The 14,848-nt window shown below is 39.4% G+C and overlaps 1 protein-coding gene across 8 annotated transcripts in view; it reads right to left on the bottom strand.

Annotated features, from left to right (window-relative positions):
• The window catches only part of ME2 (malic enzyme 2), a 1,978,505-nt gene that overhangs the window by 1,324,178 nt on the left and 639,479 nt on the right, over positions 1–14,848 (bottom strand). For all 8 annotated transcript variants that reach the window (XM_044082071.1, XM_044082092.1, XM_044082073.1 and 5 more), the window contains one exon: positions 9,733–9,860. In XM_044082071.1, the coding sequence (XP_043938006.1) occupies positions 9,733–9,860 (128 nt within the window). The remainder of the gene's footprint in view (positions 1–9,732; positions 9,861–14,848) is intronic.

The following is a 14,848-nucleotide window of genomic DNA, read 5'->3' as shown; positions in this document are numbered from 1 at the left end:
AACGAGGAGCTGACCTCTGGTGTGGAACACCGGTCACCCTTGTTGGTGATGACCAGGTCTAGGATATTGCAGCCCCTGGTGGGGGTGTGGATAAGTTGATCCAAGGCGTTGGAATTGATTATTTCCAGAAAACGTTGAGCAAGAGAGTTGGTACACGAGTAGTTTTCCCAGTTAATGGTAGGATAGTTGAAATCACCCATTATTAGAATGTTGGGTTGTATTACCCGGATGGCAGTTACACCAGTTTGACCAATGATGTTTTGCTGTACTAGTTTGTTTATAAGATTTTTTGCTGTTATATTTTATGTAAGACATTGTTTTGAAAATATGACATTACAGTCACTGTTTTTACCAGTATTGATCCTGCTTGCTGTATGCATAAGCTGCCTTTGGAGACATACTGTACTTTTAATGTGTGTGTGTGTGTGTGGGGGGGGGGGGGTTGACCCTCTCGTTACTATAGAATCTTTTGTCATTTAGGATTTGTCATAGGTACTGCCTTAAATGTTACTCCATTTCTAGAAGTAGATGTGGACTTACATACCCAACATTTAATTGCATTGTTTAATTTTGCATATACCATTTGCCCTACTGTAAATGTATTTACTGTATTTGTATTAACTTTACGTTGTATCTGTATTACCTTCAAGTCTATATGGCTGTAGGTTGTGTGTTTACTCTGAATCTGTCCTGGCTTATCAAACCAGTAAAGTCCCCTTTGTTTAATTAATTAACATTGAGTTTTGTATACTAACATAGTCTTCCATTACTTTACAAGATCCCTGTACTTTGCTGCCAACTGATAACCTGTATTTTGTTAATTTATTGCTTTAATGCCTATTGCCTCCCATGATTTGGTATTTCACAGGGTATACTTTATATTTTATGTATACCTCTGCGTTTGTTCCTGTGACTGATTGTCCCTTCATGTATTTTCTATATCTTGATTTCTTTCCCTATTTTTGGGTTTTGAAGAAGCACTATTATCTGCACAGATACCCTTTTGTATTAGACTTTCCTTCCATTTTTTGTAATATGGACAATTCTGTTTAATGTGACCTATTTTCTTACAAGTAAAACATATCACCTGTTTGTCTGAACTTTGTTGTGTATCGGTCTGTAACCCTGGTGGAGCAGAAGCTACTCATGTTTCCCCTGTGTTTGTTTAATATCAGACCATGTATTACATCCCCTTCCTTTCACCACGTAGTCTACAAGCTGTTTTTGTATATTTTCTATGTGCAACTGCAATATTGCGTACTTTTTTTATCAGACCATGTATTACATCCGCTTCCTTTCACCATGTAGTCTACAAGCTGTTTGCGTACATTTGCTATGTGCCTCTGCAAATACTGCATACTTTTTTTAAACTGTCTAGCACTCTGGCTTAATTGCTGCATCTGCATTTTGCAGAATGTCATTAACTTTGACGGAATTGCTTTAACATAACATTTTGCCTGACCAAAACATTATTTTGTTTTTTCTGTCATGCTATTTAGACAGTCTGTAAAACAGTTACATGAGTCTAGACACTCACTTGTTTTAGCTGCTTGCTTTGCCATTTGCCAAAGCATTTGTGCTTTGATTTTGACAATACTAAACTTTCCCTGTAAATCATTTTGGGAATGAATGTTCATAACTCTCATACTGGAGCTTGTTTTAGGGGTTTACCAACACTGTTGATGAATCTCCTTCTGACACAAACTGGCATGTGTAAATGCAAAAAAAAAAAAATTTAAGTAAAGCATTATTTGAAATAGACCACACAGTGTATTTCAACCATTGTTTAAATGCCAACATATTGAAACAAAATAATTTTTTTTTGTCTTGCCACTGAGGCAGAGTCTGTAATAAACAAGACTACTAATATATATCAGCAGGAGAAATAACTTATTTCTGCTGAACCCTGCCCAATGTAAACCGTGTTGGGCTCTGTAGTTTGTGGCCTTAGTAAATGTTGTTGGGCTCTGATTGTTACGTTAAACCAGAAATGTCATTATGTAAAGTCTGAATGCTATGCGGAGTCTGTTTCTCTAAATGGCATTACTGTCCCTTACTACTGTCTCTAGGGAAATTTTGAAAAGCTGTGAAAACCTTTTCTTTAAAAGGTTAATATTGATAGCACACTGTACTATGTTATAACTTTCTTGTGTTTGTGCCTTTGCAATATTTACTATAAATAACATTTTTATGTAGTCTATTACATGACTGACAATAATTACATACACTTGTACTGTATGAGATTTAGGTGACTGCAGAAGGTACATTTAACTGTTATATATATGAAGAACTAACAACGCTAGAATCAGACTGTTTATCAGAATAGGATATATCTTGTGGTATTGGCTTACATACTAGACTCCTGTGACGAGATAGACATAAGTTTGGAAAGTTATTTCCACATAAAAAAAAACAGTCTTTAAGAATTGGTTTACATTTTATGTATGGATTATAGGCATTTATACATTTACAAACACAACTGTTATCTAATGTCTGAACATCAAACATCTCAGATTTACATTTTATGTCGGACACAGAAGGTTGAACCATGTAAATTTATATATACAATATGTGGGCACTGTAAAGTTAATTGTCTGTACTTGCATCCATGTTATAACTGTGAAGAAAGTACAGTAATTTATGCAGAAGACAATCAGGTGATCAGGCTGAAGTCAATCTGGAAAAGGACGGAGTTTTTCTACAGACTAATTGTAGGTGATCCGACGCAGGACAGCTTCCACGACGGTGCTCTGTGTCCACTATCGAGGTACTGAAACGGTTTCTCTGTTAAAGCACTGGAACTGTCAGGTCTGTTGAACTAACATAGTAAGTAGTAGGGATCCCTCTGTAATATTAACTGCTGGTAACAGATGTATGGTCACAGTCACTGGCCAAGGCTCGCCACTGAAGAATGTATCTTTCTTTTCTGAAGAAATACTACTGTATCTGTTATTCTTTATTTGTTTTGGAACAAATTCTTGCCAAACAGTTAATTCTTTCAGAGCTATTTCAATTCTATTATAACACAGCTAGACAGATGAAGATTTACCGCATCGTTGCGCAGTGCTGTTTAAGCTGTTTTAAACTATTCCCGGCTCCACAAAGTCTGCTCTTCAATTTTTCCCTTAAAACTAGTCAAACTCACAAAATAAGCACTCAGCCTTCATTCTACAGCCCAGCACTTGATAAAATTTCTCAGTAAGCACTAACAAAGTCTAGCACTGCACCCCTTATACTTTCCAGAAGTACAAGGCTCCCTATTCGTCCATTCCGGACAATCAATAAATCAGTTCTTTAAACCATCCAGGCACGTCCAAAGCGCAGTTTCAGGTATACTCTCCAGTCTAGCTGGTGAATCTGGGAATCTTGAGGCAATGTTACAATTGCCTTAGTACTCAGACAACCCTCTCCTCCTTCCAACAAACACAAATATATGTGAGAGATGCAACAATACAGCCAAACTGGAGGCCAGGCTCTCTCAACCCAAGACTGTCAGGAAGAGAAGGAAACCAATCACACCACAAAACCAGTCTCACTTAGATGAATCTCACCAGCAATCAAGACACAAACTCACAAAAACATACTCGGAGGCTCTAAATAAAAATCTGCCAAAGCAACAGAGACCTCCAAAGCAGACATCCAAGCATCCGCTACCCCACAACAACTTTCACGTATCACATACTTCACAAAGTCAGTGTGCCATGCAGTCGTAGCCCCCAAGGCTAAACAACACACCTAATACACTAGTAATTCGAGACTCTATTGTCAGGCACACGGACGTCCCACTCACCAGACTGAACAAGGAGAAGGTCACTGTAAGCTGCCTGTTGGGTGCCAGGATCCGCCACATAACACAAGCACTCAGGTCACTCCACACCAGGTACAAATACGACTCTGTCACTGTCCATGTTGGTGTGAATGACCTGAGACGTACCTCCCTGGACTACATGAAAAGAGACATAGAGGAGCTCTCTGATCATGTAGCTCAGGCCGGTATGACCCTGACCCTGAGTAGCATCTTGCCCTCACCAAGAATGATGCCACAGTATAAAGACAAAATGATAAATTTTAACAATTGGCTAAGCTTTTGGTGTCATTCAAAGGGGATCCAGTGTCTGTCAGCCTGGGATGACATGCTTGACAAGCCACGATGCTTCACTAGGGACGGCTTGCACCTGTCACCCTTAGGCTTTTGAATACTGGCTAAGGCTCTTGCCACCCCCATAGTGCCTTTTTTAGGCAAGGCTCAAAAGACAAACCCATCTCCATAGACAATACCAGAGACAAAAAACTAAGGGTAATGCTACTCAATGCCAGAAGTCTTAACCTCAAGATGCACGCACTTGAGGCACTCCTCAGTATGGAGAAAATCGATATCTGTGCAGTAACAGAAACCTGGTTCAAGGCTCCAGAGAGCACCCCAGCACTACCAGGATTCAACTCATACCATTCTTTTCGGCCCCAGAACTCGGACCGAAATACTAAAGGAGGGGGAGTATCCATTTTCATCAAGGATACCCACACCTCCAGGTTAGTGGCACTGCACGAGGCAGCGGAGACCATTCATGTGCAACTAACAGTAGGTAAAGCTGCTTTTCAGTTTGTAGCCTGCTACAGATCACCAACCATGTCTCAGGACCCCCACTCGGCATTCCTGAGAACATTGGAGAATATGAGTATCTCACCAAACATTGGGGGATTTCAACTACCCAAACATTGACTGGAAAAACTACTTAAGTCCAGACTCTTTTGCCCAACGGTTCCTTGAGTTTATAAACTCAAATGCCATGGAACAACTGGTCACCACTCCCACAAGAGGGGACAACATATTGGACTTGGTCATCACCAACATGGGAGCTAAATGTTCCACACCACAGGTAAACCCCTCGTTGGTAAGCTCAGACCATAAACTAATCACAATGGACATCCACATCCAGACCCCACCCCCAGCCAAGGGAACCACTGTGAAAAACTTCTCAAAAGCAAACTTCACACTTCTCAAGACCGAGGTGGAAAGTTTCAAAGCCCCCGGGCAAATGGAAAATGCTACCCAAACTGCAGAATCCTTTACAAATGCACTCTATGAACACCTACAAGAATGCATGGATCATGCCATCCCAAGTAAAACCAAGACTCACTCCTCCAAAAACAGGAGACCAGTCTGGTGGACCCCGGCCATAAATAAGCTATACAACAGAAGGAGGAAACTATTACATGATAAGGCAAAATCCCAAAAAGGGAAGGCATCCCTGATCATTACTAGCAAGAAACTTCAATCCCTCATAAAATCATCAAAGGCTAGCTTTGAAAGAAAAATCGCCAAGGACTCTAAAGATAACCACAAGGTGTTCTTTAGCTACCTCAGGAACCTGGGTGGCAACTCTCAGATATGCTCTGAGCTGGTGCAAAATGGCACAAAATACACTGAACCCACGGACATTGCCAACATCCTGGAGGACAGGTTCAGTGCAAACTTTACCCCCCCTTCCCCCCCAAAAAAGCCAGTGTCAATCCCAGAAGGATCCAGTCCCCCAGACATTACAGACACACAGGTGAAAGCAGCCCTCTCCAAAGTAAAAAAAAACACAGCATCAATGGGACTGGATGGTATCTCGGGCTGCGTCTTACACGAGCTCCAAAATGAACTAAACCCTCACATAAATTCTCTGTTCCAACTCAGCCTTACCACAGGCTATGTACCCAATGAATGGTGTACAGCAATAGTGATCCCGCTCCACAAAGGTGGTGCCACAACAGATCCCGGGAACTATCGCCCTATAAGCCTGACTAGCCTGGTCTGCAAAGCTATGGAGCACATCATCATGGATCTCATAAACAAAGACATTCGGAACCTCCAAACACTAGAACCTACCCAATTTGGCTTTGTTAAAGGCAGATCTTGCCTCTTAAACCTACCTGACTACTTCGAAACAGTTACCAAAGCCATGGATGAGAGAAAGGTAGTCCACACAGCCTACCTGGACCTCGCAAAGGCCTTAGACACAATACCCCACTCTGGCATCATAAAAAAGCTTACCAGCTTAAACATTAACCCATATGTCACAAGATGGGTTGCAAACTGGCTCAGGGATAGAACTCACATGGTCAGTGTCACGGGTGCCATGTCCAACTCTAAACCGTTTACAAGTGGCGTCCCACAGGGCTCAGTCCTGGGACCCCTCTTGTTCGGTCTATACTTCTCTGAAGTACAGGCAAACACAGGAGGACTGTGGTTTACCAAGTTCGCAGATGATTGCAAGCTAGGAGCCATAAGCATCCTCCAGATGGGCCTTACGGAGACAAATACCTGGTGTCAAAACCATGGCCTCAAGCTAAATGCCAAAAAGTGCATAGTCATCCCCTCTGGGAAAAATAAAGTACCCACAAACTACCACATAGGAGGTAATCCACTAAGCACGGAAGAAGTAATTAGGGATCTGGGGACCCAAGTAGATAGTAACCTCTCCTTTGACAATCACATTGCCAAAGTGGTTAGAAAAACCTTCTATATAGCTCATCTAATCACAAAAGGATTCACATCTAGATCAAGAAAGGTCATTTTGCCCCTCTACTCATCGCTCATCAGGCCCATAATTGAGTACAATGCCCCATTTGGGATGTACCTTACCCACCACCTGCAACAGCTGGAGACCTCAAAAATACCTCACCAAGAGGATAGTGGGCCTCCAACAGATGCTCTATGCAGCTCGACTAAAGAAACTCCAGCTCTACTCAGCTGCTTACCGCCTACTCAGAGGCGATCTCTGCCTGACATTCAAGGTCATGTCTAACCTGGAATTGCTGGACATGCTCCACCTCAAGAAAACCAAATCAATTAGAGCTACACGCTCCAGGGATTTAAACCTTAGCACAACAATTAACAGGACATGTTGGAGGGATAGATTCATATCTCAAAGGCTTCCCTCGCTCTGGAATAAAATCCCAGTCCATGTCAGGCAGAGCCCCTCGCTGACCCTCTTCAAGAGAAATCTTGATAAGTGGATGGGAAATCGTAAATTTACTCCTGGGATCACTTCTATGGCCCTGCTGGACAGAGGCCTAGGAATCTAGTCTAAAAGGGAGGCGAAAGCCAACAAATTCTGGCAAGGCTTATAAATGCCCTAGGGCAGATAGCCTAGTACCTACCTATGAACCTATAAGATACTGATGCACTCTCAGTATAAGACGTCACTACGAAGTGAAACATACTGTCCAGTTTATATACTCTTTTCAACCAATGTTATTTTTAATGTCCTTATGACTTGTTCTTCTGATTTCTGTTTGTGTCATGAAAAGGTCCATGGTTATTGCATGCCCTTTTTTTGGTCCTCGCTGTATCTGAAGACTTCACAAAAGTCTCTCCATGTCATCTTTGCATCACTTAACCTGTCTGCATTTTATTTATTTATTTCTGCATCTGAAAGACAACTTCCTTTTTTTCTGTAACAGGATGCATTTACAGTAAAGCCCACAGCTATAGGCTATTAATATCAAAGCTGAACATGTACTAAAAATAACTGTTCTTGCAAGCAAGCCATATTATTTTGAAAACTGCTGTTTTTCCTTGCACATTTCCTTTCACTGTACACACAGTATATTGGGGAAAAGCATTTTAATTTACACAATATCTATCAAACTACATAAAAAAAAACTACTAACCACTTTCAAAAACCTCCTTAAATTATACCTTTACACCAACCATTTATACAACTGCAATGGACTTTCCTGAAGCCCCACCCTACTGTAGGTTTTTATTTCCTTATGCTTCTTGGGAACACTAATTTTGCCCTCTACTGATGCTCATTGTATATATTGTAAATACTGTACGTATCTTCTCACTATGAAAATGCCTTGCACAAACATTGCATCTATGCTTACTCCATGATAGTACTATGCTCACATATTTGTATTTAAATTTAACAAGTTAGAAGTACAATGTTTTTCTATAGCACGTTTCTGCTATCTTTTACACTTTGTAACCTAAAATTGTACCACAAATTACTCTTTGTTCTGTAACTATATCGAGCTTCTCTCCCTAGGACTCCGCTGAAAACAGACACTAGCTGTACAGTCGGACTATCCTGGTAAACAAATGTTAAATAAATAAAAACATCAGAATGTCTGCATTTGGTCTCGATGTGAAGCAAAATAAGAGGACGCTGCAGAAACTAAAAATATGCATCTATCGAATGGCAGACAATTCATTACACTGACATAACAGTGTCTAAAATACTACGCTCTGCACTGGTGGTAAAGTATCAAGGGTGGACTCTCCAATCTCATACTGGCATGATAAAGAATGAAAGGTGACTGACATGCTTACCTCATGATGATAATTTTACTGGGAGGGTTCAAAAGACTTTGATAACTGACTCCCACCTATTTTTTTCAAGACTAGATGACACAACCAAACAGCTTTTGCTTAAAAGGCATTGAATTTAATTCCTCCCATGAATCTATTAACACCTCTCTCTCCTTCTCTCTACTCAAACATATACATACACACAAGATATACATAAAATATACATAAAATAGGAATCATACATTGTAAAGCTTCATAGATCTCACTAAACCCAGCCAGTGAGATATCTCCTACATAAACACAGAGATTGCTCAATTGAGGGCAATGATTTCTTCACCATGTCAGTTTATGGTTATAATGCATGTAATTTTGTTGTGTGCATTGTGTATGTTAGAGTTTTTCTCACCCACCCTCTGATAATCAAGTGTCTTGCTTGGCCTGGTTGGACCCTCCCAGTAAACAGCAAAATAAATAAAGATCAGTTTCTTTAGGTTATCAAACAGAGCACACCTGATGCAGATGACACAATCTGGCATCGAGTTTAAACCATGCCACTGCTGGAACACTGAAGTAAACAAAGTACTGTAGAAATGGAATCAGAACAAGTGCCTCTGCAATTTAAACAGGTACAGGAAAATGCCTCTTTAAAACTACTTGTTTAATAAAGCATGAACTAGGAGTCTGCCTGATGGAGGGACTCTAGGTAAACATCTGTGGTAATGGCAAAAGAAATAAAACCTACCCTATCTACATGCAGTCAAAAAGAATACATTATCAGAAGAAATGCTTTTCCTCTTTTCTTGGCAGGTACAGCTGATGATGCATTGTTTTTTGTGACTTCATCTTCACATCCCTGTTTGATGGATACATTAGGTCCACAGTCCCTACCCACATACACCACTGACAAAAGTTCAGTGCTGTATGTGATCAAGCACAGCCTACTTGGAACAGAATAATTATCTGTACATACAGCAGAGCCAGAGCTAATTCAGTCTGGGAAATTTCACCACATCATGTGGTCTAAGAGAATATCAGACTTTCTTAATTAAAAACTTACATTTGGAGCAAGTTTTTGGTCAGCCTATGTATCTGCCTGATCCTGTAATACTTTCTACTCTTTTTTTTTTTTTTTTTTTGTCTTACCTTACAACTCTTTGAAATGTTAGTGGAAGAGATAGACTAGAGGGTGATGTCTTGCCAGAAGTTTTCAGTCTGCAACATTGAGATTACTGAAATGGTTTTAAAGTAAAATGTCCTTCATCAATGGTGCTTCTGAACTACAATGTTACTTTCAACTGCAATGCAAGTCAATCAACTTTGTCAAAAGAAAATCCACACACATGCACATAAATCACATTCCTAGCCTGTTTACAATGTGAAAGAGCAGTCACACACATGGATCAGTACAGCAAAGTAATTACTTCACTGACCTTATTTGTTCTTGGCGAAAGCATTAATGGTTTTCCTTTTTCTTTTGTGTGCACGCTGCGGTATACAGATGTGCACGGGCGGATGACAACCTTCATGCGAGACAGCATTTTTGGTAGCGTTTTTTCACCTGCAATAAACAGACATCGATTTTGCTGCAGTACATATAAAAACACCATTATTTCAATGTTTAAAAACAAAATAAGGCCATTTTGTTACAGTTTTCCACTACCACATGAGCAAAGCAATCTGTGTAAAACTACTGGTTGGTGGGAAATAAAATGAAGATTTTCTGGTCATACAAGACACAGTACGAGTTAGCTGTTCAGAAGCAAGCATAGAAGTTAATAACCCCAAATAAATCTGCTGCAGCCAGCACACCTTATTTTAGTTTTCTTTAACTATTTGCAGAACACATCATCTAGTCAGTCAAGGCAGTCTCCCTAGCTCACTTCAGTACATCCAGTTACATTAAGGCTAAAAAGTACAAAAAAAGATATACACACATTTAAGTAGATTAAGTTAAGAGAAATATTCACCTCCTAACAGCAGAATTTCCAGTTTGTGTTGCTCTTCAGATTTGCTAACCATGCTAAGCAAAGCTCAGCAGTTCCTTTTATTTCATGACAATAAACCTTGACAGGCCTTTACATAATGAGGCCAAATAACGATTAAAAACTGTCACATCCTCAGTCTACTGATCAACAAAAAAGCTTTCTCACATCACACTATCATAGTGAATGGCACCAAGCTAAACTACAGCATGCAGCACTGTAGTCTCCACAACAGATCCAGATCAAGGTACAAAGTGCATTAAAACAGTAACTGCACAGTATTTTATTGCTGAGACCTTCCAGATAAGCTAATCCATCACGCCATCATAACATGAATGGCTACAGACAAAAAATTCATTTATCTAACACTCATGACTTCATGTCATTTACTATCTCTTCCAGGCAAAATGACTAATCCACAATACTGCTTGTGATGCCAAGGTTAAAACAAGTTCACACCATACATCTGTCTGTCAGCAGCATGTCACTAGAACAGATCACATAGAACAACTATAAAAGGAAAGTAAATGTGGGTTGGGAAGGATGGCATTTATTGTGAAGAGACTCCTCAATCATCTAGATTAAAGCAGAGAACTAACATTTCAGTACTAAAGATTTCAGTGTCTTTGGATTCCCAATATAGATGGGCCGAATAGAAAGTTACAAATCCAAAAAATAGAACAGATGGAAACTTCAACAAACATCCCTCAGGTCACTCCTTTAACAATACCAGGGCTTCTAAAAGCACATCAAGAAAGTCATGGGCTTTCCAAGATGACTGCACATTGATCAACGACTTGATTATAGCTCTTCCTGTGTGAAGACTGCCAGTACAAACTATTAATTTGGATGTAATGGCTAATAATTAAAATGCGTGGGTGTCAGCAGAGAAAAGAATGGAGAAAGTAAGAGGAAATCAACCAGAAATTGATAAAAAAAAAAAAAAACACTAAATGGGAAGAATATTAAACCTGTTCACCCAAAATGAATTGAAGTTTCAGCTTTGGCACAACTGAAAATTCTTAGGAATTTAGATTAAAAAAGAAATCAAATGAACTCAGAAGTGTTTAAAGCTAGTGAAAACACTAAAGAAATATAACAATTCAAACAACAAAAGGCTGGAAGAAAAAAAAGGCAGCTTTATAACTAATTATTTAAATGAACTAAGACTGCAAAAATCAGAGGATGAAAAATTGACAGTTAACACAGTACGAGGCTGGTCAACAAGAGCATTTTCAAAAAACAGAGATAGGAGACAGAGCATGCAGAGAAAACCTGAGACTTTCCACTGTACCATAGAAATGGGAATGGAAAAAAATGTTAACTTTAGGATAAAGTGCAAATAAGCAACTGGTCTCACAGCAGGATTTATTACTACAATGGCACATCATGTGTATGCTCCAAATCTGGCTATGAGAAAACAGCAAACACCTACAACAGTGAAGATGGAAACATACCAGCAGAAACAGCTGCACCTGACAAAACTGTGGCAGAAAATAAAAGTATTTTCTTTACTCATTTATTTAATATTTGTATACCAGGATAGTCCAACTGGGTGATGGGACTCCAGCAGAGTCCCAGGGGAAAAGCTCAACAGAAAAAAACTTTACAACAGCAGCAAACAGACATTATGAACATCCTAAGAACTCTTATATCATAGGGAAACATATTATAAACATCATGAGAATTATAAACATCACAGGTGCCTTACTAAAAACAGTAAAGAAACAGAATATGGTAAGCGAAAGTAGAAAAGAGGAGGGAAAAAAAAACACTAAAATAAATCAAGAAAGGAAGGCGGTAGAGGCTAGAAGAGGAAGAAGTGAATGGGCAGAAAACGTGGAACAAAGAAGGATGAAGATAGGTGGAAATATTAGGTAAGGGAAAATTGCTAGGTAGAAAGAAGGAAAGGAGAGAGAGAGAAAGAGATAGGACATGGATAAGGTAAATTATAAGTGAGTGAGATTAAGGAAACATCTGGATGGAGAAGAGGAAGAGAGTAAGAAGGTGGGTAGATTATAGAGGAAGTAGAGAGCTAAATAGATGAATGAAGAGATTAGGCAAGTCCTGTACACGGGCAGAGCCAGTTGGTCATGAGAAAAATTCTTAGCTGGTGTGTTTTGGGCCAGTAACAGTTAATTTGCTTTGGGGGATAAAATTTCACAATTTGGAGATCTAATTAGAGAAAAGAGTCCCCTCCTTTGTTACTGGATTTGGAGACTTGCAGTAAAGATCTGTTAGAGGATCGAAGAGTATGGGTGTTAGTATAAGGTAAAAAGCATCTTACGAAGGGCAGGGTTTTTTTCAGGTTGATGAACAAGTCTGTGTGCAAGACAGAGCTGAGTGTAAGTTAAATAGTATAGGTTCACAAATAGATTCATAGATTAGTAGTAGGCTAACTGTCCTTGTGAGCCATTTTAAGCCTAGTCAATTATCCCTTGTTTGACTCAAACCCTGCACCTTGTGTTTGTAAGGCAAACACCTTAACCATTAGGCCACCCTTCTAACCCCTATGTTTGGTATGGAAGTTCTAGACAGTTTAGTTGATGTAAAGAACAGCAGTGGTGAGATATGTAAGAGGAGTTAGCAAATTTGGCTATTTTATTACAGCAGGTTGTAACCTTAGCCAGGGTAGTTTTACTAATGTTAGTGAAGACAAGGGAGGCATACAATAGGGTGGGGAGAAGATGAGTTCTAGCAACAGCTTGTCTTCAGCTATTAGGAAATGTTTGATTCTATATAATGATCCAAGTTTCATAAGAGTCCTCTTGATGGACTGGGAAAGATGAATGTCAAAAGACAAGCTATTATCTATTAGAATGCTTAGCAATTTAGTTACAGCTGTTATTATGGCGTTGTTTGAGGAACAGATTTGGAAAGGTATTCAGGGAACTTGCAAACGGCTGGGATAGAACATTAGCTTGGCTTTAGAAGGGTTCAGAATCAGTTGCGAGTCAGATAACTGTGCTTCAACAGACAGAAAGGATTGCTGACTAATAATGACAAGATTGTTTATGAAAGGAGCAGCACAGATGAGAATAGTCACCTGCACATTGAATGACAGAGGTTCGTGCAGTGAAAGTATGGAGTCTATATGTAAAGATGGAGAAAAGGAGAGGACCAAGGATAGAGCCTTGTGGAACTTCCTTGTTATTAGGTAGCAAGGTAGAGAGAGTTCATGCTGCCACTTGGCAGCTTGCAGTTAAGGGAAAATAATTAATCTAGAAGTTTCTGACGGGAAAGTGTCAAAAGCTTTGAATAAATCAAGAATGATAGAGAAAACTAGCTTCTCATCATTTCTGTGCACATTTACGATACTAGTGAAGTTGAGCAGATGGGTTGTGGGGTACTGTGATTCGGGTGGAAGCCATGTTGAGTGTTAGACAGAAGGTTACTGGATAAAAGATACTTTAAAAGTTGGTTGTGTACACAGTTTTCTAATATTTTGGAAAGGGGTGGTAAGATGGCAGCGGGTCTATAATTAGTGAATTCAGTTTGGTTATTACCTTTGTGCAGAGAGATAAGAAATTTTCCAACTAGATGGAACATAGTGTTGAGATAGAGCAATTGATCAAAATACTGACTGGATAAGCAATAGCACTAGCTACAATTTTTAGAAATTCTGTAGGGAGGTTGTCTGTAGCCAAGATAGCAGTTTTGAGTTTTGAGAGTATTTTTTTTTATAGCGTCTGTGGGACTGAGTTAATAGAAAAGGAACTGCTGCTAGTATTAAATACTGGGGACAGCAGTGTGTTTGTAGAAAATGATTATTCTCTTAAGAGAAAGAAATCTATCCCTAGCAAATCAGGGTATGTCCAGAGACAAGTGCAAGACTAAATTTGCTATATCCAGCAGTCTTCACAATATTTTCTCTAGTAGTATCTAGGATATTTTTGGTTGCAGAATAGGCTGAGGAGGAAATAAAGTCTAGCTAAAAATAGAAGCTTCAACTAGCTATTTACATGAACTGATAAAAATGCAAAAGTTACATGATGAAAAGAAGAAAAGGCTGCCTGAGCATAAGGTTTGTCAAGAAGAGCTTCTCATTCTTCTGACAATAACAAAGTCCAGAAATAGACTATGCCATGGTTTCAAATAAAAATGATAGAGAAACAGGAAAAAGCAAAGTACTTGACGAGAAGAATCGGGGAAGCACCCTGGACTTGAACCAGGGACTGGTGTTGGGAGATGGAGATGATCAAGGAGAAAACCACCAATATTTTGAGACTTGCGAAAACATGGGAGACTGTAAAACATCAATCCCAACAGATATAGGATTACACACCAACGTATCATGCTTACTGACTCACTTGCACAAAACAGAGAAACCACTTATGGGGTGGCAGCCAAAATATCTTTTCCTCTTGAAGGATAAGACTACGAAAAGTTTATCAAAGTTATACCATCAAATACCATCAGGAAAACAAAGCCTTCCTAAGAGCTTAGGACTCGCACTGGAAGCCAAGAATAATTACAAATCCTTTACTTTCATCAGACAGTTACAAAATAACATCCAACATGGTCCTCAGGGTAGTCATAACGGCACTACATACTCTGATCCAGT

This window comes from Protopterus annectens, chromosome 1.part1 (assembly GCF_019279795.1).
Source record: "Protopterus annectens isolate FY-2018-M chromosome 1.part1, PAN1.0, whole genome shotgun sequence".
Lineage (NCBI taxonomy): Eukaryota > Metazoa > Chordata > Ceratodontiformes > Protopteridae > Protopterus > Protopterus annectens.
The sequence above is the reverse complement of the archived record's forward strand: the minus strand, read 5'-3'. Positions and strand labels throughout refer to the sequence as shown.